At 41.8% G+C, this 27,739-nt stretch overlaps 1 protein-coding gene across 4 annotated transcripts in view; it reads left to right on the top strand.

Annotated features, from left to right (window-relative positions):
• LOC126100262 (E3 ubiquitin-protein ligase FANCL) overlaps positions 1-27,739 on the top strand; it is a 189,326-nt gene that overhangs the window by 52,609 nt on the left and 108,978 nt on the right. For all 4 annotated transcript variants that reach the window (XR_007522145.1, XM_049910852.1, XM_049910851.1 and 1 more), the window contains exon 5: positions 9,870-10,023. Coding sequence is in view for 3 of the 4 variants with exons in the window: in XM_049910852.1 (XP_049766809.1) it covers positions 9,870-10,023 (154 nt within the window). In the remaining variant the exon portion in view is untranslated. The remainder of the gene's footprint in view (positions 1-9,869; positions 10,024-27,739) is intronic.

Here is a 27,739-nt window from a genome sequence, read left to right as displayed (position 1 = left end):
GCAAAGATCGCTCGTTCAACCTCACCACTTTCGCCTGCCCACTCTATGGCTCACCCTTCATTGGGTTCTGCTAAATCTCGAGCCCAAAAGTCAGACACTAAGCCTTCCAAAAAAGAGCATACTCGTCAAGAGTTTTTATGTACCGCAACTTCCCAACCATCGGTTCCTCCTTCATCTAAACATCATACTTCTAAGAAGGCTACAAAGAAACCCAGTTCCTCTCCTTCTCCGCCAAGGCGTGTCCCATCTACAGCACCACCTGGCGGAAATCGCCCTCGGCCGTCTTCTGTGTCGCCGAGGCGCACTGCTGGTGGCCGGTCAACCGGCCGATCGCTGGTGGCAGGAGCTGCTCCTGACCAACCTATGGATCAGGATCTTCTGCCTCCGGCTGAATGCCATTCCATGCTGTCGGTCGCTAGCTCCGAGCAGTCTTTGAGTTGACAGCAACTTTGGTCACATTCCTCCATTTTCTGTTCACCCCATGTCCATTATCCACTGGAATATCCGCGGCATTCGAGCCAATAGGGATGAATTGTCGATCCTCTTACGATCCTACTCGCCGGTCATCTTCTGTCTTCAGGAAACAAAGCTGCGTCCCCATGACCGCTTTGTTCTCCCTCATTTTCAGTCCGTCCGATATGATCTCCCCTCTGTTGAAGGCACTCCAGCCCATGGAGGACTCATGATTCTTCTCCATGATACTCTTCATTATCACCCAATCCCCTTAAACACTTCCTTCCAAGCTGTCGCCGTCCGTCTTTCCCTTTCCGGATACACGTTCTCTCTTTGTACTGTATACATTCCATCGTCCACACCAATGGTACGAGCTGATCTCCTCCATCTTCTTGGTCAGCTTCCACCCCCCTATTTGCTGGTTGGGGACTTCAATGCCCACCACCCGCTTTGGGGATCTCCACATCCTTGTCCGCGTGGCTCACTATTGCTAGACGTCGTCCACCAAGCGGATCTAGTTTGCCTCAACACTGGGATCCCTACATTTTTATCTGCCTCCACGACAAATTTATCTCATTTGGACCTTGCGGTCGGTACTGTTCCGCTAGCTCGGCGCTTTGAATGGTTCGCCCTTGATGATACACACTCGAGTGACCACTTTCCATGTGTCCTTAGACTGCAGCCTCAACTGCCATACATGCGCCCGCGACGATGGAAGCTTGCCCAAGCTGATTGGACACTTTTTTCGTCTCTAGTGACATTCGATGACCGTCACTTTCCCAGCGTCGACGATGAGGTCACACATATTACCAACGTTATTCTTACGGCTGTGGAACATTCAATACCACGCACCTCCGAATTGCCCCGGCGCCCCCCAGTTCCTTGGTGGAACGAGGCATGCCGTGATGCAATACGTGTGCGGCGAAGTGCTCTCCGCGTTTTCCGCCACCATCCTACTTTGGCCAACTGTATCCGCTATAAGCAGTTCCGTGCGCGATGCCGTCGCGTCATCCGCGATAGCAAGAAGGCAAGCTGGAAATTCTTTATTAGCTCATTTAACACCTTCACTCCCTCCTCGGAAGTTTGGAGTCGGCTTCGACGGTTCTCCGGCGCGCCTAATTTCTCCCCGGTCTCTGGGCTCACTGTCGCGCATGATACATTCGTGGACCCCGTCGCAATTTCTAACTCGTTGGGTCAGCACTTTGCTTAGATTTCGAGCTCTTCCAATTACCCGCCAGCGTTTCTCCCGAAGAAACGTGCAGCGGAAGTGCGACCTCTTGCTTTCTCCTCTCAAAATCGCGAAAGCTATAATACTGTTTTCTCCATGCGGGAACTCCAACATGCACTCTGTTCTTCTCGCTCCTCCGCCCCAGGACCGGATGGTATCCACGTCCAAATGTTGCTGCATTTATCAACCCATAGTCTGCATTACCTCCTTCGCCTTTATAATCGAATTTGGACCGACAGTACTTTTCCCAGACGATGGCGGGAAGCTATCGTCGTTCCCGTTCCGAAACCTGGAAAGGACAAACATCTCCCCTCTAGCTATCGCCCCATTTCTCTCACGAGTAGTGTCTGTAAGGTTTTGGAGCGTATGGTGAATTACCGTCTAGCGTGGTGGCTGGAGTCCAGCAGTCTTTTAACACCTGCCCAATGCGGATTCCGAAAGCATCGTTCTGCCGTTGACCATCTTGTTGCTCTCTCCACTTATATCATGAACAATTTTCTCCGGAAACGCCAAACAGTAGCAATATTTTTTGATCTGGAGAGAGCATACGATACCTGTTGGAGGACGGGCATCCTCCGCACACTGTTGTCTTGGGGCTTTCGAGGTCGGCTGCCCCTTTTTCTTCGCGAATTTATGGCAGAGCGCACATTTAGGGTGCGGGTGAACACTACTCTCTCCCATACTTTCTCCCAAGAAAACGGGGTACCCCAGGGCTCCGTGCTAAGTGTTGTACTGTTTGACATTGCCATCAATCCAATTATGGATTGTCTCCTTCCTGATGTCTCGGGCTCCCTCTTTGTGGACGATTTTGCGATCTACTACAGCTCTCAACGGACCAGCCTTCTTGAACGGCGTCTTCAAGGATGTCTCGATCGCCTTCACTCTTGGAGCATCGAAACCGGCTTCTGTTTCTCTCCCAGTAAGACCGTTTGTGTTAATTTTTGGCGACGTAAGGAGTTTCTTCCACCCTCCTTACATCTAGGACCTGTCAACCTTCCGTTTTCAGACGTCGCTAAATTCTTGGGTCTTATGTTTGACAGAAAACTATGCTGGTCCTCCCACATTTCGTATCTTTTGGCTCGCTGTCTGCGATCCCTCAACACCCTCCGTGTCCTGAATGGTACCTCCTGGGGAGCAGACCGAGTGGTCCTTCTCCGCCTCTATCGCACCTTAGTGCGCTCGAAATTGGACTATGGAAGAATAGTTTACTCCTCTGCTCGGCCGTCTATTCTTCGGCGTCTCGACTCTATCCACCACCGTGGATTACGTTTAGTGTCTGGAGGTTTTTACACCAGCCCTGTGGAAAGCCTTTATGCTGAGACTGCTGAACCTCCGCTGTCCAATCGGCGAGCAGTCCTTCTGAGTCGTTATGCCAGCCATCTGTCTTCCATGCCTGCTAATCCAGCCCATGACATATTTTTCGACGCCTCCTTTGATGTAGGGTATGCAGTCCGCCCCTCCTCCCTACTACCACCGGGAGTCCGTTTCCGTCAACTGCTCCATTCTCTTTCCTTTCGCTTTCCAAAAACCTTCTTGACAACTTGGGGTACAGCACCGCCTTGGCTCCGTCCCCGGATCTGCCTGCTCCGTGACCTTTGTCGATTTCCCAAGGATGGTACCCCTTCACTTGTTTATCGTCGGGCATTTGCTGCTCTATGTGCACAAATGACGGACGCCACATTTATTTACACCGACGGCTCGAAAACATCGTTAGGTGTAGGGAGTGCCTATGTTGTTGGCGACACCCCAAATCACTTTCAGCTTCCCGACCAGTGTTCGGTCTATAGTGCGGAGCTTTACGCTGTTCTCCAGGCTGTCCACTACATCCGCCGCCATCAGCGGATGCAATACGTTATCTGCTCCGATTCTCTCAGCTCTCTCCTCAGTCTCCAAGCTCTTTACCTTGTGCACCCTCTGGTCCACCGGATACAGGACTGTCTGTGCTTGCTCCACCTGGGGGGCGTCTCGGTGGCGTTCCTCTGGCTCCGGACACGTTGGTATCTGCGGAAATGAGGCGGCCGATATTGCAGCCAAGGCTGCAGTCTCTCTTCTTCGGCCAGCTATTCCATCGATTCCTGTCGCCGATCTACGGAGCGTCTTATGTCGTCATGTTGTTCATTTATGGCACGCGCACTGGTCGACACTTCCCCAAAATAAATTGCGGGACGTAAAAACTCTTCCTTGTGCTTGGACATCTTCCTCCCGAACGTGTCGTCGGGGGAGGTAATTTTAACTAGACCTCCGGATAGAGCACTGTCTTTTTAGCCATCGACATCTTTTAAGCGGCGATCCTCCCCCACTCTGTCCCCACTGCTCTCAGTTGTGGACGGTAAGACACCTTTTAATTGAGTGCCCCTATTTTACTCCGTTACGCGCCCGTCTACAGCTGTCGCCTGATATATCGTCAATTTTAGCAGATGACACGCGATCGGCCCGATCGCGTTCTAGAGTTCATTCGTGACAGTGAAATGACGTCAGTCATTTGAAGTTTTTTTTTTGGGAATAACCAACCCCTTTCTGTAGTGGATTTTTAAGCCTTCCTTCTGCTTTTAGTTTCTCCAATTTTATGCCCTTTCGTTCCCACTGCTGCTGGTTTCTATTTTAGGTTTTTACTGTTTCTTAAGTCCCGGACCGGGCACTAATGACTGTAGCAGTTTTGCGCCCTAAAACCAAAAAAAAAAAAAAAGGGGGGGGGGGGGGGGTCCATCAGCACACAAAGGCAAATCCCTGAGGATAATGACATCAGGCAAGACACTTAAGTCAAATTCAGACAGACAGTATTATAGGAAATTATACTAATAGAGGGTCCCAGTTCATCTTATAACAACAGAGTGAAAAATTAAATTAACTGGTGTCATCAGAATACTATGGAGGTAAAAAATAAGGAGTTGTTAATTTGTTTCTCCATCTTCGTGATGGAAAGAAATTCATGTCATTTTTCTGTCTGAATGCCATATAGCCACAGAGGTATGAAATTTTAAAGCAAGTGGTTCTAAATTAGCTGCATATTTGTGTAGATCTAGTATGGATAAAGGAGGAGTTGTCACATTTCATAAAAAAGGAATATAAACACAAAAATGTAGAAATAAGTAAAGTCTGTATGGATCAAGATATACAGCATATGCTTGCGAGTTAAAATTGAGAAATATACTGCTTGTGAATGTAGTAACAGTCACAAGCAGTACATTTCTCAATGTCTCCACTGGGTAACATTGGAAGTTTTCATGGCATATTGTGATGGATTATTGTGTTACAAAATTGTTAACGCTTTCATGGTCACTTAGCAGTCAGTTTGTCAAAACTTTATGTCTCAGGTTCTTCGGCCGACGTTTGTTTGATGATTTTTCGATGTTTCACCAGCATGAGTGGCTGGCATTGTCAAAGCTTCACCCACAATTGCTGCTGGTGGACTGAAGTGAGCTCGTGGCCACAGATGATATGCACCTGGTGCACCAATGTCCAAGGGCTTTTTCGTGGCCATGTCCGGTGCAGTTCTCCTCTTGCTACCTGCAACGGTTGTTCACTGCAGCATGGGAATCCATTATCATAGAGCATAAGCAGCATTGAAGGTTGGAGCACGTGGAGAAATCAGTAGTGGCAGAATAAGCACTGAGTGAGGCTGACCACATTGTACAATTCACTGAAATGCTAATTTTGTCTATAGAGAAGAGCTATCACACCCACCTGTTTAGAGAAGCTATAGAAATACACAAATATGAGAATAGCTTTAAAAAGAAAGAAGAAAGCCTCAAGGTGAACGGATCCTGGATTCCCGTGCTGCAAGTGAATGACCATCCAAGGTAGGAAGAGGAGAACTGCACTGGGAATGACCATAAAAAAGCCCTTGGACATTGATGGGCCAGGTACGTATAATCTGCAGCTACGGGCTTCACTTCAGTCTACCACCAGCAGGGTGAAGCTTTGACAATTCCAGCCACTTCAGGCTGGAGAAATGTCACAAAAATCATCAAACAAATGTCAACTGAAGAACCTGAGACAGGAGCCAACAGGCAATTATTGTGCTGCCTGTCAGACAAAAGGAAGGCATTATTAATTTGTGGTCATTTTAACCATGTGATGCAGTTGTCTGCTGCTGTGGACAACTGTTAATGTTGCTTCATTAGCATTTTTAATCAGTGCCCTGAGGCTGCAAATGCACACATGGCACAGCACCAGCAGAGAATATCCACAGGAGTGGATTGTGTTCATTTACAGCCTCAGAATTGATTAAGAATGCCAAAGAAGTGACATTAATGGCTGTCTGCTCTAGTGGGCAACTGCACCACAGGTATAATGTTAATTTTTGAAGAAACCTGGCAGAGAAAGTGATCTAGAGGTGCTGTTTGCCACTATAATTTAATATCCTTCATAGATTTCTCCACCAGAGTTGCTCAAGATAATGTACTCATACAACAAGCAGAAGTGAAAAAGATGCATGCCTGTCCTGAGGTAAATAGATTGTCAGATCATGATGCACAGTTAGCCACATTATGTATCTTAGCTCCAAGTATGGTTTAGAAACACTTTTAAGAAAACAATGTGATTGATTAATGGCATAACTTCTGAAGATTTTAAAGAAAGCTTGAAAAACATTTCTGGGTTGTACTTTACAATGAGTCTAATGCTAACTGTAAATTTAATGTATTTCTTAATGAACTTTTCTTCACTTTTGAAAGTATTATTCCTAAAAACATAATTAAATGTAATAATGGGAAGTCATTAAAAAAAACCTTGGATCACTGCAGGTATCAGAAAAAAGAACTTGTATAAAATAGCCAGAACAAGTAGTGATCGAGAAATACTTTTCTATAATGAACTGTACTGTAATGTATTAAGGAAAGATGTAAAAAATCCATGAGTGTCCACACCTTGTCTAAAATTGACAGATCAGCTAATAAAATCAAGTCAGTGTGGAATATTATGAAAAAGACGGGGGGGGGGGGGGGGGGGGGAGGATGATAGATTATAGTATTTCTATTAAAGAGAACAAGAGCATTGTGAAAGATAGTTCATATATAGTAGGTATTTTTAATAATTACTTTTAAAAAGTAGACAACAAAATTGGTGCAAATACTGTAATTCAGAAGAGAAAGCAAAACAGTATAAAAGCAATTTAGAGGATATATAGTAAAATAAACATTAATCTCACACCCCCATTTGAAATAAGGTAGATCATCATGACTCTCAAAAGGTGAAAACTCATATGTGGTGGATAATATTTCCAACAAGACACTAAAAGCTTGTGGGTCTACAATATGTAATGTTCTTAGTCACTTATGCAATGCTTCCACGGCAGATTAAAAATACACCATTGCTAGGCTGCTCTATAAGAAGGGTGTCTCCACAGAAGTCAGTAACTACTGTCCAGTGTCATCCACCTGTGTAGTAATGTGATACTTAGCCAACTGTAGTTTGGAATTTCAAAGGCTACCGAGACAGCTATTTATGCATTTACTAAGCAAATGATAAAATCATTAAATGGTAAAAGATCACCATCTGGGAATTTCTGAACTTATTGAAGGCATTTGAGTGTGTCAGTTGTAATATTCTATTAGAGAAATGAAGTTTTTACAGGATACACAGTTCAGCAGATACCTTGTTTAGTTCTTATTCAAGAAACAGAATGAAGAAAGTTACCCTAGGCTGTTAGAGCAATAGAAAGAGGGATGCCACATCATCTGCAAGGGGAAAAATTACAATGGGCATTCCCCCACAGAGAGGGACGCCACATAATCAGAATGGGGAGAAATTACAAGGGAGTCTCACAAAGTTTGATCATTGGGCCGCTACTGTTATTGCTTCATATTAATTTCATTTGACTCAGGATGCACAATTAGTTTTGTTTTATGCAGACTGCACAAGCATTGTTGTTAAACTGACCAAAGAAACATCAAAAGATAAAATAGTAAGTAATGTTTTTGTGAAAGTTACTGACTGATTTTGCACTAATGGCTAGCAGTAAATGTTAAAAGAAAGAAAAATAAAAGTAGCTTACCCATTGTTGTACAGTGAAAAATATCCCACCTCCTATTAACCTTGTAAATCAACAAAAAATGATTAACGGGGCAGAAAATTCTAAGTTCTTAAGTGTGCATATTGATAAAAACTTAACTGGACAAACCATAGAGTATACTTGTAAAATGTGCAGGTCTGCCTGTTTTTGCCTTAAGAATAAAGGTCAACTTTGGGGATATAGAAGACAGTCACATAGTTTGCATGTTTTCATTTACTGATGCCTTATGGGATAATATTGTGGGGTAACTTCTCACCGAGTCTAAAAGTTTCCATTGCAAAAAAGAAAATAATTAGAAGTATGTGTGGGGTTCACTAATGTATTTCTTTTTGGCATCTCTATAAGCAGCTGTGAATGTTAATCACTGCCTCGCAGTACATTTATTCATTTATGAAATTTGTCGTCAATAATCCATCTAAGTTTGTGACTGACAGAGGTACTCCCAGGAGCAACACTAGAAGGAAAAATTATCTGAATTATTCTTGAATGGATCTAACTTTGACACAGAAAGGGGTGAGATATGCAGCTACAAAATCTTTAACAATCCACTCGTGGAAATAAAATGTCTGTCATATTAGAAGTAGCGTTCTCAAATGTAGGTTAAGGAGGTTTCTCCATAAAAACTATGCCACTGAGAAAATCTTGAATAGAAATAAGTAGCCATTATTACTGAAAAAAACTGAAAATGGGTAGCATATATATATATATATATATATATTTAAAAAGAAAGATGATGAGACTTACCCAACAAAAGCGCTGGCAGGTCGATAGACACACAAATAAACACAAACATACACACAAAACTCTAGCTTTCGCAACCAACGGTTGCCTCGTCAGGAAAGAGGGAAGGAGAAGGAAAGACAAAAGGATATGGGTTTTAAGGGAGAGGGTAAGGAGTCATTCCAATCCCGGGAGCGGAAAGACTTACCTTAGGGGGAAAAAAGGACAGGTATACACTCGCACACACACACATATCCATCCATACACACAAGACACAAGCAGACATTTGTCAATATATATATATATATATATATATATAATAGAGGGAAACATTCCGCGTGGGAAAAATATATCTAAAAAGAAAGATGATGAGACTTACCAAACAAAAGCGCTGGCAGGTCGATAGACATACAAACAAACACAAACATACACACAAAATTCTAGCTTTTGCAACCAACGGTTGCCTCGTCAGGAAAGAGGGAAGGAGAGGGAAAGACAAAAGGATTTGGGTTTTAAGGGAGAGGGTAAGGAGTCATTCCAATCCCGGGAGCGGAAAGACTTACCTTAGGGGAAAAAAGGACAGGTATACACTCGCACACACACACATATCCATCCGCATATACACAGACACAAGCAGACATTTGTAAAGGCAAAGAGTTTGGGCAGTTTTTTCATTACACTCTCCCCCCCCCCCCCCCCCCCCCCCCCCCACACACACACACACACACACAGAGCATGTTTCAAAGTTTTTGCATCAAACTCCTTGTGGTGATAGACCACATCATGAAGAACAATTTTCATTAGAGACAAAAAGTTCACTTACACTTCCCAGAGATGCTATGCTCCCTTTAGTATTCACCAGCTTTATGATGTTGAGATTTCACTGAACTAGCAGAGTCTACTAATCAGTTGTGCTGCATACTATGTACTCCAGTAAAGTGATAGAGTAATTTTCAGCAAGAAAACCTTAAGAATAAGTGTCTCAAAGCAGGGAAAGAGATCTTTGAAGTGAATCACGTACTTCAATTTTGCTGTGCCTACCCGCTCTCATATGGAACAGATGACTGAACTATAGGCAACACTCAAAGCATACACACACTATAGATTGCCAATACCTTTGTGAGCTCTCAGGGGAAAACCAGTACAAAAGGGTGTCTAGCACTGTTGGGCAGTGTCATGGAACATTTTGTCTTGAATAAATGTTGTTCCCCATAATGTGATCTATCAGCCCTAGATGTTTGATGCAAATACTTTGAAACACTGTGTGTGTGTGTGCGTGTGCGTGTGCGCGTGCGCGTACGTGTGTGCGTGTGTGTGTGCATGTGCTTGTGTGTGTTTCTGTCTTTGTTATTCCACAACATCATGTTTATCAGGAATGTGTCCATGGAACAAGCAGCTAACTGACTGACTAACAACAACTAACTTTGCTGGAAGTTTTCTTTGCACTTGTTGCAGGGTCCATCTGTGGGATCAATGTACAGAGTATTTTGTCAACAAGTGGCTTCCCTTCAGAGGTTCTGGACAGTCATGCAAGAGGTTGATTCGTCTTGTTGGGTCATAGATCCTGAAGAACCAAACCTACGTGATACAGCTCGAAGGATCATCATTGGTAATGTTTCGTTTATGTACATTAATATGTTCACATAGTTGAAAGTCCAGCAGGAAAGAGGCAAGATACCTCTTTCAACATCATGGAGCAAAATATACTCTGCAGCTGTCGCCTTCTTCCTTCCTGTGTTAGATGATACGGGTGCTTGCCATGTAGTGTTTTCTTTTTCCAATTTACTTTCTTCGTATCTGTTGATGTTATGTTATCTAAAGGGTTGTAGAAGTGGTTATGAAATTGCAGTGGTGTAGTCGATGTATTTATATGAGTGATTGCTTTGTGTATTTTGCTAGTTTCTGCTCGTTCTAGAAAGATTTTTCTTAAATTGTCTACCTGTCCATAATGTAGGTTTTTTGTGTCGATAAATCCCCTTCCTCCTTCCTTTCTGCTTAATGTGAATCTTTCAGTTGCTGAATGTATTTGATGTATTCTATATTTGTGGCCATGTGATCCTGTAAGTGTATTGAGTGCTTCTAGGTCTGTGTTAATCCATTTCACTACTCCAAATGAATAGGTCAATATTGGTATAGCATAAGTATTTATAGCTTTTGTCTTGTTTCTTGCTGTCAATTTTGTTTTCAGTATTTTTGTTAGTCTTTGTCTATATTTTTCTTTTAGTTATTCTTTAATATTTGTATTATCTATTCCTATTTTTGTCTGTATCCTAGATATTTATAGGCATCTGTTTTTTCCATCGCTTCTATGCAGTCGCTGTGGTTATCCAATATTTAATCTTCCTGTTTAGTGTGTTTTCCATTGACTATGCTATTTTTCTTACATTTGTCTGTTCCAAAAGCCATATTTATATCATTGCTGAATACTTCTGTTATCTTTAGTAATTGGTTGAGTTGTTGATTTGTTGCTGCCAGCCGGCCGGAGTGGCCGTGCGGTTCTAGGCGCTACAGCCTAGAGCCGAGCGACCGCAACGGTCGCAGGTTCGAATCCTGCCTCGGGCATGGATGTGTGTGATGTCCGTAGGTTAGTTAGGTTTAATTAGTTCTAAGTTCTAGGCAACTGATGACCTCAGAAGTTAAGTCGCATAGTGCTCAGAGCCATTTGAGCCATTTTTTTTGTTGCTGCCAGTAGTTTTAGATCATCCATGTATAGCAAATGTATGATTTTGTGTGGATATGTTCCTGTAATATTGTATCCATAAGTTGTATTATTAAGCATGTTGGATAGTGGGTTCAGAGCAAGGCAGAACCAGAAAGGACTTAATGAGTCTCCTTGGTATGTTCCATGCTTAATCTGTATTGGCTGTGATGTGATATTATTTGAATTTGTTTGGATATTAAGTGTGGTTTTCCAATTTTTCATTACTATGTTTAGGAACTGTATCAGTTTAGGATCCACTTTGTATATTTCCAATATTTGTAGTAACCATGAGTGGGGTACACTATCAAAAGCTTTTTGGTAATCAATGTATGCGTAGTGTAGCGACCTTTGTTTAGTTTTAGCTTGATATATCACCTCTGCATCTATTATCAGTTGCTCTTTACATCCTCGTGCTCCTTTGCAACAGCCTTTTTGTTCTTCATTTATAATTTTGTTCTGTCTTGTATGTGTCATTAATTTCTGTGTAATGACTGAAGTTAATATTTTGTATATTGTTGGTAGGCATGTTATGGGGCGATATTTTGCTGGGTTTGCTGTGTCTGCTTGATCTTTAGGTTTCAGATAAGTTATTCCATGTGTAAGTGTATCAGGGAATGTGTATGGGTCTGCAATGTGACTGTTAAATAATTTATATTTAAAAAGAAAGATGATGAGACTTACCAAACAAAAGCGCTGGCAGATCATCTTTCTTTTTAAATATATTTTTCCCACATGGAACGTTTCCCTCTATTATATTCATATTGTTAAATAATTTAGTTAGATATGAATGTGTTGAGGTGAACTTCTTTAGCCAGAAATTTGTTATTTTATCTTTTCCAGGGGCTTTCTAATCGTGAGTAGAATTAATTGCTTGGGTGACTTCATGTTGCAAAATTATCACTTCAAGCATTTGTGGTATCATCTTGTATGTATCTGTTTCTGCTTGTATCCACCGTGCATGCCTGTTATGTTGTACCAGGTTTGACCATATGTTGCTCCAGAAGTGTTCCATGTCTGTTACGTTTGGTGGATTGTCTATTTTAATGTGTGTGTTATCTATTGTCTGGTAAAATTTCTTTTGGTTTGTGTTGAATGTTTGGTTTTGTTTCCTTCTATGTTCACTTTTTTTGTATCTTCTAAGTTGTTTGGCCAATGCTTGTAATTTCTGCTTCTTTTTGTCTAATTGCTCTATCGCTTCTTGTTGTGAGATTTTACCTAACCTTTTTTTTTTCCTGACATTTCATTTCCTATAAAATGTGTTGTCTGTCCGATGTCTTTTCTCAGTTTTTCTATTCTGATCTGTAGCCAGTGTTGCCATGCTGGTTTTGTGGGTTTCTTCTGTGTGTTGGTTGGTTCTGATCTCTGCCTAGTTTGTATATTTAGTGTAGTGAGTGCTCCTATATAAACCAGTAGTTGTAACTCTTCCATAGTTATGTTTTCATTTATTTTGTTGTGTATGATTGTGTTGATAGTTTTTATTGTTGTTTCGACTTGTAGGTTATTTGGCGGTCTATGCAAGAATGGTCTAATGTCTGTGTTTGTGTCTTTGTATTCTATATATGTCAGCTGAAATTTTTCTTCTATATCTAACATGTGTGTTACTTCAGGTTCTATTTGTGCTTGTTCTGGTGGCTGTCTTAAGATTTCAGTTTCCTCTGATTGTTTAATTGATGCGTGTTGTTCTTTGTTTGTTTGCTCTGGGATGTTTGAGTCCATTACTGTATTTTCTTCTTCTTCTGATTGCACATTATTTTGTTCCAGTATTTGTTGTAATTGTTGTTTGATGTTGTCTAATTCTGACTGGGATATCCTGTTATTTTTGATTATTACATGGATCTGATTAGCTAGTCGTTGTTCTGTTAAAAATTGTAATGTTGTGTATACTTGTGATCTGTATCCAGTTGTGTTGGTTCCTAGGTTTGTTGCTTGGTAATAACAGAACATGAGGTGTCGATTAACTTCATCTGACCATTTCAGATTAACTTCATCTGACCATTTCATCCTCTGTCTTTGTTTTCCTTCTAGGGTGGTTGCAGGAAGCATATCCTGCAAAACACCTCTATTTGGATTTAAATAATTTTCCATGTGGCTAGCAGTGTCGTTACCATTGTGGACGGGCATAGGGTTCAAGCGTCGTCCCCTACCATGACAGCGCTTGTCCGAGGCTTCATTAGTTCTGTCCTGAACCAACTAATCACACTAAAAGGGGTTAGCCCTATTAGTGGTTTGTTCTTTTCGTTGCCTTTTACGACTGGCAGAACATACTGGAGGCCTATTCTTTTCCCGGGCCTCCACGGGGTTTATTATTATTATCTTTACTTTTTTTTTCTCAGACTTAAGTCTGGTTAAAAATGGAACGTGACGCGGACCTCAGTCAAGCGTGACTTCCTTGTAACTGTATGGTATATGTTATATTGCATTTAGGAACTTTCGGGTAATTGAACAAGTATCAATAATTACAGATTTTTGTAATTGTATATATATGTTTGGATGTAGCTGTATTGCATTGATGTACTGGTGAATATTGTGAGGTATGACTCCTGTAGTTGATAGTATAATTGGGATAATGTCGACTTTATCCTGATGCCACATGTCCTTGACTTCCTCAGCCAGTTGGATGTATTTTTCAATTTTTTCCCCTGTTTTCTTCTGTATATTTGTTGTGTTGGGTATGGATATTTCAATTAGTTGTGTTAATTTCTTCTTTTTATTGGTGAGTATGATGTCAGGTTTGTTATGTGGTGTTGTTTTATCTGTTATAATCGTTCTGTTCCAGTATAATTTGTATTCATCATTCTCCAGTACATTTTGTGGTGTGTACTTGTATGTGGGAACGTGTTGTTTTATTAGTTTATGTTTTATGGCAAGTTGTTGATGTATTATTTTTGCTACATTGTCATGTCTTCTGGGGTATTCTGTATTTGCTAGTATTGTACATCCGCTTGTGATGTGATCTACTGTTTCTATTTGTTGTTTGCAAAGTCTGCATTTATCAGTTGTGGTGTTGGGATCTTTAATAATATGCTTGCTGTAATATCTGGTGTTTATTGTTTGATCCTGTATTGCGATCATGAATCCTTCCGTCTCACTGTATATATTGCCTTTCCTTAGCCATGTGTTGGATGCGTCTTGATCGATGTGTGGCTGTGTCAGATGATACGGGTGCTTGCCGTGTAGTGTTTTCTTTTTCCAATTTACTTTCTTTGTATCTGTTGATATTATGTGATCTAAAGGGTTGTAGAAGTGGTTATGAAATTGCAATGGTGTAGCTGATGTATTTATATGAGTGATTGCTTTGTGTATTTTGCTAGTTTCTGCTCGTTCTAGAAAGAATTTTCTTAAATTGTCTACCTGTCCATAATGTAGGTTTTTTATATCTATAAATCCCCTTCCACCTTCCTTTCTGCTTAATGTGAATCTTTCTGTTGCTGAATGTATGTGATGTATTCTATATTTGTGGCATTGTGATCGTGTAAGTGTATTGAGTGCTTCTAGGTCTGTGTCACTCCATTTCACTACTCCAAATGAGTAGGTCAATACTGGTATAGCATAAGTATTTATAGCTTTTGTCTTGTTTCTTGCTGTCAATTCTGTTTTCAGTATTTTTGTTAGTCTCTGTCTATATTTTTCTTTTAGTTCTTCTTTAATATTTGTATTATCTATTCCTATTTTTTGTCTGTATCCTAGGTATTTATAGGCATCTGTTTTTTCCATCGCTTCTATGCAGTCGCTGTGGTTATCCAATATGTAATCTTCTTGTTTAGTGTGTTTGCCCTTGACTATGCTATTTTTCTTACATTTGTCTGTTCCAAAAGCCATATTTATATCATTGCTGAATACTTCTGTTATCTTTAGTAAATGGTTGAGTTGTTGATTTGTTGCTGCCAGTAGTTTTAGATCATCCATGTATAGCAAATGTGTGATTTTGTGTGGGTATGTTCCAGTAATATTGTATCCATAATTTGTATTATTTAGCATGTTGGATAGTGGGTTCAGAGCAAGACAGAACCAGAAAGGACTTAATGAGTCTCCTTGGTATATTCCACGCTTAATCTGTATTGGCTGTGATGTGATGTTATCTGAATTTGTTTGGATATTAAGTGTGGTTTTCCAGTTTTTCATTACTGTGTTTAGAAACTGTATCAATTTAGGATCTACTTTGTATATTTCCAAAATCTGCAGTAACCATGAGTGGGGTACACTATCAAAGGCTTTTTGGTAATCAATGTATGCGTAGTGTAGGGACCTTTGTTTAGTTTTAGCTTGATATGTCACCTCTGTATCTATTATCAGTTGCTCTTTACATCCTCGTGCTCCTTTGCAGCAGCCTTTTTGTTCTTCATTTATAATTTTGTTCTGTGTTGTATGTGTCATTAATTTCTGTGTGATGACTGAAGTTAATATTTTGTATATTGTTGGTAGGCATGTTATGGGGCGATATTTAGCTGGGTTTGCTGTGTCTGCTTGATCTTTAGGTTTCAGATAGGTTATTCCATGTGCAAGTGTATCAGGGAATGTGTATGGGTCTGCAATGTAACTGTTAAATAACTTAGTTAGATGTGAATGTGTTGAGGTGAACTTCTTTAGCCAGTAATTTGCTATTTTATCATTTCCAGGGGCTTTCCAATTGTGTGTAGAATTAATTGCTCGGGTGACTTCATGTTGCAAAATTATCACTTCAGGCATTTGTGGTATCATCTTGTATGCGTCTGTTTCTGCTTGTATCCACCGTGCATGCCTGTTATGTTGTACCGGGTTTGACCATATGCTGCTCCAGAAGTGTTCCATGTCTGTTATGTTTGGTGGATTGTCTATTTTAATGTGTGTGTTATCCATTGTTTGGTAAAATCTCTTTTGGTTTGTGTTGAATGTTTGGTTTTGTTTCCTTCTATTTTCACTTTTTTTGTATCTTCTAAGTCGTTTGGCCAATGCTTGCAATTTCTGCTTTTTTTCATCTAATTGCTCTATTGCTTCTTGTTGTGAGATTTTACCTAACCTTTTTCGTTTTTTGTCTGATATTTCATTTCTTATAAATTGTGTTAGCTGTCCGATGTCTTTTCTCAGTTTTTCTATTCTGATCTGTAACCTGTGTTGCCATGCTGGTTTTGTGCGTTTCTTCTGTGTGTTGGTTTGTTCTGATCTCTGCCTAGTGTGTATATTTAGTGTAGTGAGTGCTCCTATATAAACCAGTAGTTGTAACTCTTCCATAGTTGTGTTTTCATTTATTTTGTTGTGTATGATTGTGTTGATAGTTTTTATTGTTGTTTCGACTTGTGGGTTATTTGGCGGTCTATGCAAGAATGGTCTAATGTCTGTATTTGTGTCTTTGTATTCTATATATATCAGCTGAAATTTCTCTTCTATATCTAACACGTGTGTCTCTTCGTGTTCTATTTGTGCTTGTTCTGGTGGCTGTCTTAAGATTTCGTTTTCCTCTGATTGTTTAATTGATGCGTGTTGGTCTTTGTTTGTTTGCTCTGGGATGTTTGAGTCCATTACTGTATTTTCTTCTTCTTCTGATTGCACATTATTTTGTTCCAGTATTTGTTGTACTTGTTGTTTGATGTTTTCTAATTCTGACTGGGGTATCCTGTTATTTTTGATTATTACACGGATCTGATCAGCTAGTCGTTGTTCTGTTAAAAATTTTAATTCCGGGTATCTGGTAATAAATGTTGTGTATACTTGTGGTCTGTATCCAGTTGTGTTGGTTCCTAGGTTTGTTGCTTGGTAATAACAGAACATGAGGTGTCGATTTACTTCATCTGACCATCTCATCCTCTGTCTTTGTTTTCCTTATTATTATTATTATTATTATTATTATTATTATTATAATGACAGATCAGTAACAGGTAGTTCCTGTCAAGTTAAATATTATTTGTGCTGTTGAGAGAAGGTCTTCACATTGAAACATCAACATCCCGATAAGTTGATTGTGGTCTGGAGTAAGTTTTCCCACCACTCTTGTTGTGCTTTGATACCAATTATGATTATGTGACTAGAGCCATATTTTTAATGCTATTATCTCTTAAAAAGTAAGTTAGAAAATTTAATGTAGCTCAAGCTCAATATATGAGGTCTCTCTAAAAAGTATCCAACCTTTAATTTTCCCATGCAAGAAAGGGGAAGAGAGAGCAAAGCTTGGCGCCACTGTGCACAGTACCGTATACTCGAATCTAAGCCACACCTGAAAAATGAGACTCAAAATCAAGGGAAAAAGTTTTCCCGAATCTAAGCCGCACCTGAAATTTGAGACTCGAAATTCAAGGGAAGAGAAAAGTTTTAGAGCGCACTTCCAAATCGCAATAAAGTTGATCCATAGTAACATGAGACACAATGAGGTCGAATGGTTGAAGATACAGCTACAATAGTTTAGTTCGAGTCTCAAGCTTAGCAGTTACGCTTTACCAGTTAGCCATTGCTGTACGTCAAGCGCTCCGTCCATATTTATACGGGCACCCGCCCTTTTTTAAGTGCTTCGTCTGGTTTGAATCGATTGCTCATTTTGCTTTGATCTGATAAGTGCCGTTCTCTTTGTTATAGGTGTTTACGTCACTCTAAGCTGAAAATGCATTATTGTACGGTGTCATGCGTGGTTTGTCGCATTCTGATAATGAGTGTTTACGGCCTGTCGCCGCTCGCGGCATGGCTTGCTTTTGTGCACGCTACCGCCACTTACAATTTTAAAAAAAGAAAAAGAGGAATCATCTCATTAGTAAAACAATAGCAAGAGACTGCTATTTGTTGTTACTTACACTGCTGCTTTCTTTGATAATGATCAACAAGAACCAAATAATAGACTGCGTATGACAAATGTTGTGAATGAGAGTGAGCGAAAATTTTTCTCCGTTTGAAAATCTTTGCAGATGCCTCTTTAGTACATTACATTCTGCACAGAAATTAGTCATCTTAGATTTAAAAATCTAGTCAATTGCAGTGCTTCATTTCTGACTGTATCACTATTAGGCATAAGAATAATACAAATATAAACATGACATGATATGTATATTCTTCCGCGGTTGCTGTTGTCTCACTCTCGTTTCGTAGTTTATTAGGCAGACAAGATTTAAATGAGATAGCAGCAAACACGAAACAATACATGGCAAAATGTTTATATTCGTATTGTTCTTATGGTGAAGAGAATACTGCATGTGATTCACAATTCATAGAAGTTCCTATTAGCAACTATCTCTTCTCACAGGTAGGAAAAAATTCAGAACGTAGAGTTGGCCATATTGACAAACATCCCAAACAGTCTTGCCAGTCGGATTTTCGTAGTCCATTGAAATGCTGCTACATTCGAAGATGAACAATACGGAATTTGTATTAACTTCGTTGGATAATGTATGAAAATGCAGTGGTCGAAACTCGGGGCGGAGAAAAAAGCTCGTCTTCCACCTTTTTTTTTTTTTATTTTTAATTTATTTAGTGATGCAGAGGTTTTGGCGCCAGTATTTAGTTATGGTGGCACCTACTAACATTTTTCAGAACTTCTGCTTGCTTTGCACTTGATTCTAAGACGCAGGCGGTTTTTTGGATTACAAAATCTGGAAAAAAAGATTTGAGTAAATATGGTACATTATTCACACTTTCATTATGATTTTGTGTACGTCCATGGAGACATTTCTTCAAAAGTTCAGTTGCAGAAAGATCTCTGAAAATTGGTTTTATAGCCTTCATGACAGTTTGTGGTAGACTGTGATGATGTTTGTACTTGCACCAGGAATTGGGTCCCTGTGGGCATAGTCCATGTAGTGGTTCCTCGTCAGTCAATAAGGTGTGGTAGTAAAGTGCCATTACAGCCTTTTCCATTGCATCAACACTGTGAGTATTTTGTCTTATTGCCAGTCCATAGTCTCTCTGCAATCTGTTGATTACCTCATCTGTCAATCTTTTAGCTCCATCCGAAGGTTTTCCATCACTGAGTACTTGGCCTTTCATTGTGGTCTTCAGTCGACGCAGCCTTGTTACCATACGTTTCTGAACATGACCTATGCACTCCTGTTTAGTAATGGCAACATCATTTCCATAAGGTTTCAGTTAAGATACAGCAGCAAAAAACTTCGAATCACCATCACCCAGGAAGTGTAGGTATCTGACCTTGTACCACAGAAGAGAGCGACTGAAAATGTCTTTCACACCAGAAACTTCCATGGCCCCACTAGACCCACTGTAATTCCTTCGACAGTTTTCTGCATGCTCATCCTTCACTCTTTTAGGACACCTACAGTGCTTGGATTTAATTACAACATCTATAACTTCTGTAGTATCAGCACTTGTTGCCGTTATTACCCCATTATGTGAAGTGTGCCCGCGCTTCTGCCACATACCATCTAGTCCGACAGTAAGGTCCCGAGGATTCTGAACATCTGGAATTTCTTCATTCACCACCACAGCCTCTTCCACTGCTTCTTTCATGGATTCTTGGGCAATATCTTCAACACAGGATCCAACAACCAACTTATATTTTGAGAATTTCGTTGTTGGTGGTGGTAGATTCATTACACCACAAAACATTTGACCAGCAGAGTATCCCTTACCGATTGACCTTAGAGCATACACACATCTAATATTTACACCATAGTACTATCAGTTTCACCTTGGCCTATTTCGACATATTCTGAGTTCCAAAATGAAACACTGTAATGACAACTAGTACAATGGAGACAGATTTCTGCTGCAAGTCCTATATGTCGCTTGACATTTACTGACATACTCAATTTGCAACATTCCTTACACAGTACTGAACTCTCAATCACCTTTGAGAGCAATGAAATGTTAATTATTTCATTCACATTATCCTCACTACACTTCTCCAATAAACTTCAGTATTTTTCAGTTGATCCATGGCAACTTCTTGCTTGTGCTAGAGACAGGAGTAGATTTCACTTCATGAATAACCTCACTATTTTCAGAATCATTTCCCAAGGTCAGAGAAATTGTCACAGTTCCACTAGTGCACCTCGGAGGAGGCTTCTTCCTCTTGTAAACTCTGTTACTAAATGGAGGCATATTTGAAAGTTCTAGTTACACAACAGAAATATGAGGTGCATTCAAGTTCTAAGGCCTCCGATTTTTTTTCTCCGGACTGGAAAGAGATAGAAACATGCGCATTGTTTTAAAATGAGGCCACGTTCATTGTCAATACGTCCCAGAGATGGCAGCACCGTACGGCAGATGGAATTTTACCGCCAGCGGCGACAATGAGAACTGTTTTAAATACTTAAAATGGCGACATTTTCCTTACTTGAACAGCGTGCAATCATTCGTTTTCTGAATTTGCGTGGTGTGAAACCAATTGAAATTCATCGACAGTTGAAGGAGACATGTGGTGATGGAGTTATGGATGTGTCGAAAGTGCGTTCGTGGGTGCGACAGTTTAATGAAGGCAGAACATCGTGTGACAACAAACCGAAACAACCTCAGGCTCGCACAAGCCGGTCTGACGACATGATCGAGAAAGTGGAGAGAATTGTTTTGGGGGATCGCCGAATGACTGTTGAACAGATCGCCTCCAGAGTTGGCATTTCTGTGGGTTCTGTGCACACAATCCTGCATGACGACCTGAAAATGCGAAAAGTGTCATCCAGGTGGGTGCCACGAATGCTGACGGACGACCACATGGCTGCCCGTGTGGCATGTTGCCAAGCAATGTTGACGCGCAACGACAGCATGAATGGGACTTACCCATTGCGTTCCAAAGGGCACTACGGTAACAGGTGCATTCTACAAAAATGCTTTGAAGATCAAATTCCTTCCTGCACTGCAACAAAAATGTCCGGGAAGGGCTGCGCATGTGCTGTTTCACCAAGACAACGCACCCGCACATCGAGGTAACGTTACGCAACAGTTTCTTCGTGATAACAACTTTGAAGTGATTCCTCATGCTCCCTACTCACCTGACCTGGCTCCTAGTGACTTTTGGCTTTTTCCAACAATGAAAGACACTCTCCGTGGCCGCACATTCACCAGCCGTGCTGCTATTGCCTCAGCGATTTTCCAGTGCTCAAAACAGACTCCTAAAGAAGCCTTCGCCGCTGCCATGGAATCATGGCATCAGCATTGTGAAAAATGTGTACGTCTGCAGGGCGATTACGTCGAGAAGTAATGCCAGTTTCATCGATTTCGGGTGAGTAGTTAATTAGAAAAAAAATCGGAGGCCTTAGAACTTGAATGCTTCTTGTACAACACAAATCATACAATAACCATCAAATGCTCAATGTAAACAACAGTATCCAAAGACTACAATACGCAGACAAAACAATTGCCTATCAAATCATGTTGCCAACATAATATAAAGTCTTTGGAAAGACGGGAAGTTTTGAAAAACGATGTTTTCAATGAACATGTATCCACGGAAATTCAATGTTCCGACATGCCCTCTACAGCACATTATTGAAAATAATATTTTCAATACGTGGAGTTGAGCTACAGGTAAGATTAATATGTCATTTTAAAGAGGAAGATCTGTAGTATTTTATTTCACAATAAACTGAAAACCCAAAATTTCATCATTTTAAGTTCCGGGTTTCCTTACGGTTTTTTGCTCTCTAGCAATTTTATGTGCCTTAATTTTTAAAATTTCGGCATTCACAGACAGGAATTTCTGACACTGTTCCTTAACAAATTCATTTAAAATCACTTATAGTGCATGATATCGGCCACACTTTGGCCCACTAAATGCTTTCCTTCTGCTTGAACATTCAGCAGTCGCCATCGCCTGACGTTTCTCTCATCAGTCCCGTATCGCAGACCTGCAGCATGATTAGAATATTGTTCCGCAAAAGAAATAACTCCCCTCTTGAGTTTGGCACTATAATGAAAGCGCTTCATTATGTTTCACGAACACCAACAAGCACTTCACAAAATTCCACGAAGGAATAGGTGCCGCTACGTGAAATCTTAATGAGCCCCAGCGTAGCAACTCGTGCAACAATCCTGAAGCCTTGGGCGTTGTTGGTATTTTTGTGTAAAGAAATTTATTTTTGTTGCTACGAATATTTGAAAGGCTGCTACATTTGAAGATATGGAATTTCTATTTACTTCGTTGGACAATATATGAAAATGCAGTGGTTGAAACTCAGGGCAGAGAAAAAAGCTCGTCTTCTACCCCCTTTATATAGCTTTCGCAACCCAAGCTTGCTTCATCAGGAAAGAGGGAAGGAGAGGGAAAGACGAAAGGATATGGGTTTTAAGGGAGAGGGTAAGGAGTCATTCCAATCCCGGGAGTGGAAAGACTTACCGTAGGGGGAAAAAGGGACAGGTATACACTCGCGCGCGCACACACACACACACACACACACACACACACACACACACATCCATCCGCACATATACAGACACAAGCAGACATATGTAAAGGCGCAGAGTTTGGGCAGAGATATCAGTCGAGGCAGAAGTACAGAGGCAAAGATGTTGTTGAGTGACAAGTGATGTACGAGGGGCGGCAACTTGAAATTAGCGGAGGTTGAGGCCTGGTGGGTAACGGGAAGAGAGGACATATTGAAGGGCAAGTTCCCATCTCCGGAGTTCTGATAGGTTGGTGTCAGTGGGAAGTATCCAGATAACCTGGACGGTGTAACATTGTGCCAAGATGTGCTGGCCATGCACCAAGGCATGTTTAGCCACAGGGTGATCCTCATTACCAACAAACACTGTCTGCTTGTGTCCGTTCATGCGAATGGACAGTTTGTTGCTGGTCATTCCCACATAGAAGGCTTCACAGTGTAGGCAGGTCAGTTGGTAAATCACGTGGGTGCTTTCACACGTGGCTCTGCCTTCGATCATGTACATCTTCCGGGTTACAGGACTGGAGTAGGTGGTGGTGGGAGGGTGCATGTGACAGGTTTTACACCAGGAGCGGTTACAGGAGTAGGAGGCAGAGGGTAGGGAAGGTGGTTTGGGGATTTCATAGGGATGAACCAAGAGGTTACGAAGGTTAGGTGGACGATGGAAAGACACTCTTGGTGGAGTGGGGAGGATTTCATGAAGGATGGATCTCATTTCAGAGCAGGATTTGAGGAACTCGTATCCCTGCTGGAGAGCCACATTCAGAGTCTGATCCAGTCCCGGAAAGTATCCTGTCACAAGTGGGGCACTTTTGGGGTTCTTCTGTGGGAGGTTCTGGGTTTGAGGGGATGAGGAAGTGGCTCTGGTTTAGTTGCGGGATGCGAAAGCTGTTTTCAGGTTGTTCGTGTAATGGTTCAGGGATTTGGGATTGGAGCAGATTCATTTGCCACGAAGACCTAAGCTGTAGGGAAGGGACCATTTGATATGGAATGGGTGGCAGCTGTCATAATGGAGGTACTGTTGCTTGTTGGTGGGTTTGATGTGAACGGATGTGTGAAGCTGGCCATTGGACAGATGGAGGTCAACGCCAAGGAAAGTGGCATGGAATTTAGAGTAGGACCAGGTGAATCTGATGCAACCAAAGGAGTTGAGGTTGGAGAGGAAATTCTGGAGTTCTTCTTCACTGTGAGTCCAGATCATGAAGATGTCATTAATAAATCTGTACCAAACTTTGGGTTGACAGTCCTGGGTAACCAAGAAGGCTTCCTCTAAGCAACCCATAAATAGGTTGGCATATGAGGGGGCCATCCTGGTAGCCACGGCTGTTCCCTTTAATTGTTGGTATGTCTGACCTTCAAAAGTGAAGAAGTTGTGAGTTAGGATGAAGCTGGCTAAGGTGATGAGGAAAGAGGTTTTAGGTTGGGTGGCAGGTGATTGGCGTGAAAGGAAGTGCTCCATCGCAGCGAGGCCCTGGACGTGCGGGATATATGTGTATAGGGAAGTGGCATCAATGGTTACAAGGATGGTTTCCGGGGGTAGCAGATTGGGTAAGGATTCCAGGCATTCGAGAAAGTGGCTGGTGTCTTTGATGAAGGATGGGAGACTGTATGTAATGGGTTGAAGGTGTTGATCTACGTAGGCAGAGATACGTTCTGTGGGGGCTTGGTAACCAGCTACGATGGGGCGGCCGGGATGTTTGGGTTTGTGAATTTTAGGAAGTAGGTAGAAGGTAGGGGTGTGGGGTGTCGGTGGGGTCAGGAGGTTGATGGAGTCAGGTGAAAGGTTTTGTTGGGGGCCTAAGGTTCTGAGGATTCCTTGAAGCTCCGCCTGGACGCCAGGAATGGGTTTACGTTGGCAAACTTTGTATATAGTGTTGTCTGAAAGCTGACGCAGTCCCTCAGCCACATACTCCCGACAATCGAGTACCACGGTCGTGGAACCCTTGTCAGCCGGAAGAATGACGATGGATCGGTCAGCTTTCAGATCACGGATAGCCTGGGCTTCAGCTGTGGTGATATTGGGAGTAGGATTAAGGTTTTTCAAGAAAGATTGAGAGGCAAGGCTGCAAGTGAGAAATTCCTGGAAGGTTTGGAGGGGGTGATTTTGAGGAAGAGGAGGTGGGTGCCGCTGTGATGGAGGACGGATCTGTTCCAGGCAGGGTTCAATTTGGATAGTGTCTTTGGGAGTAGGATTAGGATTATTTTTCTTCGTGGCAAAGTGATATTTCCAGCAGAGACTACGAGTGTAGGACAGTAAATCTTTGATGAGGGCTGTTTGGGTGAATCTGGGAGTGGGTCTGAAGGTGAGGCCTTTGGATAGGACAGAGGTTTCGGATTGGGAGAGAGGTTTGGAGGAAAGGTTAACTACTGAATTGGGGTGTTGTGGTTCCAGATTGTGTTGACTAGAATTTAGAGGTTTTGGGCGTAGTGGAGCTGGAAGTGGGAGATTGAGTAGATGGGAGAGACTGGGTCTGTGAGCAATGAGAGGAGGTTGAGGTTTGTTGGAAAGTTTGTGGAGGGTGAGCGAGTTGCCTTTCCGGAGGTGGGAAACCAGGAGATTGGATAGTTTTTTGAGGTGGAGGGTGGCATGCTGTTCTAATTTGCGGTTGACCTGTAGGAGGATGCTCTGAACAGCCGGTGTGGATGTGGGAGAGGAAAGATTGAGGACTTTGATTAGGGATAGGAGTTAATGGGTGTGTTCATTGGCTGAGTTGATGTGTAGGTCAAGGAATAGGCGGGTGAGGGCTATGGATTGTTCAGTTTGGAATAGGGACTGATGGAAAGAAGCGTTGCAGCCAGAGATGGGAACTTTAAGTGTGAGGCCTTTGGGGGTAATGCCAAATCCCAGACAAGCCTGAGTGAATAAAATATTGGAGCTTAATCTGGCTAGGGCGAAGGCATGTTTGTGGAGGGAATGTAAATAAAACTTAATGGGGTCATTGTGGGGATGTTGTAAGGGTGACATGGTATTAGAAGGTGGAAAGTGTAACATGAGGATTAAGTGAAAATAAAAACCTATGGGGAGAGATAAAGGTGAAGTAGAAATTAACTGGAGTTCTGGTGTGAAAAAGTTGAAAAAGTGTTGGTTTAAGCTGAGCTATGTTGATCCTGTTGTGAACTTAGGTTGGTAAACAATGATGTGTACAAAGGTTAGGTAGTTCTGTTGCCTCCAAAACACGTTAAAGGGTGGAGAAATACGGGAAAATTTCGAATAAACTGTGTGTAAATGTATTAAAAGGAATAGTTATGTGGTGGCAGATTATGAAAATGAGGCTAACAATTGTCTGACGAAGAAGTAAATAACGTTAAAACCTGTGGGAAGCTGCTAAAAAATGATCGGTTATGTGGGAAAAACGGGAATGGAAATAAAACGAAAGTTGTTAGAACTAGCTGAAATGGTTGTTTAATAGGTGAAAGGAACTGAAGCCGTGAAATACTATTCACGAGGTTACACAAGAATTGTTTATAAACTGGGAATTGTGGATTTTATAGCAGTGGTACTGTTGAAAGGGTTAAAAAATTTTTGGTTATGGTTTGGAAGTAAATTACATATTATTGAGTATGTACAGGCAGGATAAATTATATGGTGGATTATGGAAAAAAGGGAAGGTGTACAAAGTGAAACTACTTGCACAAACAAAAAGAGAAAGTAAGATGACAGAAAAGATTTCGAAATTCAACAGTGACACCAACAAACGCAATTGTTGGGTTCAAATTAATGATATGAATATAATAGAAAGAAACATTCCACATGGGAAAATATATTAAAAAAGATGCTGTGACTTACCAAACGGGAAAGCGCTGGTAGATAGACACAATAAAAACACACACAAACACACACACAAATATCAAGCTTTCACAACCCACAGTTGCATCAGGAAAGAGGGAAGGAGAGGGAAAGACGAAAGGATGTAGGTTTTAAGGGAGAGGGTAAGGAGTCATTCCAATCCTGGGAGCGGAAAGACTTACCTTCGGGGGAAAAAGGGACAGGTATACACTCGCGCGCACACACACACACACACGCACACACACACACACACACACACACACACACACACTGACACACACACATATCCATCCGCACATATACAGACACAAGCAGACATATGTAAAGGCAAAGAGTTTGGGCAGAGATGTCAGTCGAGGCAGAAGTACAGAGGCAAAGAGTTGTTGAGTGACAAGTGATGTACGAGGGGCGGCAACTTGAAATTAGCGGAGGTTGAGGCCTGGTGGGTAACGGGAAGAGAGGATATATTGAAGGGCAAGTTCCCATCTCCGGAGTTCTGATAGGTTGGTGTCAGTGGGAAGTATCCAGATAACCTGGACGGTGTAACATTGTGCCAAGATGTGCTGGCCATGCACCAAGGCATGTTTAGCCACAGGGTGATCCTCATTACCAACAAACACTGTATGCCTGTGTCCATTCATGCGAATGGACGGTTTGTTGCTGGTCATTCCCAAATAGACGGCTTCACAGTGTAGGCAGGTCAGTTGGTAAATCACGTGGGTACTTTCACACGTGGCTCTGCCTTTGATCCTGTACACCTTCCGGGTTACAGGACTGGATTAGGTGGTGGTGGGAGGGTGCATGGGACAGGTTTTACACTGGGGGCGGTTACAGGGGTAGGAGCCAGAGGGTGGGGAAGGTGGTTTGGGGATTTCATAGGGATGAACCAAGATGTTACGAAGGTTAGGTGGACGGCGGAAAGACACTCTTGGTGGAGTGGGAAGGATTTCATGAAGGATGGATCTCATTTTAGGGCAGGATTTGAGGAAGTAGTATCCCTGCTGGAGAGCCACATTCAGAGTCTGATCCAGTCCCGGAAAGTATCCTATCACAAGTGGGGCACTTTTGGGGGTCACATAGAAGGCTTCACAGTGTAGGCAGGTCAGTTGGTAAATCACGTGGTTGCATTCACACGTGGCTCTGCCTTTGATCGCATGAACGGACACAGGCACACAGTGTTTGTTGGTAATGAGGATCACCCTGTGGCTAAACATGCCTTGGTGCACGGCCAGCACATCTTGGCACAATGTTACACCGTCCAGGTTATCTGGATACTTCCCACTGACACCAACCTATCAGAACTCCGGAGATGGGAACTTACCCTTCAATATGTCCTCTCTTCCCGTTACCCAACTGGCCTCAACCTCCGCTAATTTCAAGTTGCCGCCCCACGTACATCACTTGTCACTCTGTACTTCCGCCTCGACTGACATCTCTGCCCAAACTCTATGCCTTTACATATGTCTGCTTGTGTCTGTATATGTGTTCTATCAACGTACCAACACTTTCGTCAGCACCTACCAACATTTTTCAGAACTTCCACTTATTT

The sequence above is a fragment of the Schistocerca cancellata genome, chromosome 9, assembly GCF_023864275.1.
Source record: "Schistocerca cancellata isolate TAMUIC-IGC-003103 chromosome 9, iqSchCanc2.1, whole genome shotgun sequence".
Taxonomy (NCBI): Eukaryota; Metazoa; Arthropoda; class Insecta; order Orthoptera; family Acrididae; genus Schistocerca; species Schistocerca cancellata.
Note: the sequence above shows the minus strand (reverse complement) of the source record. Positions and strands in the feature narration are given on the sequence as shown.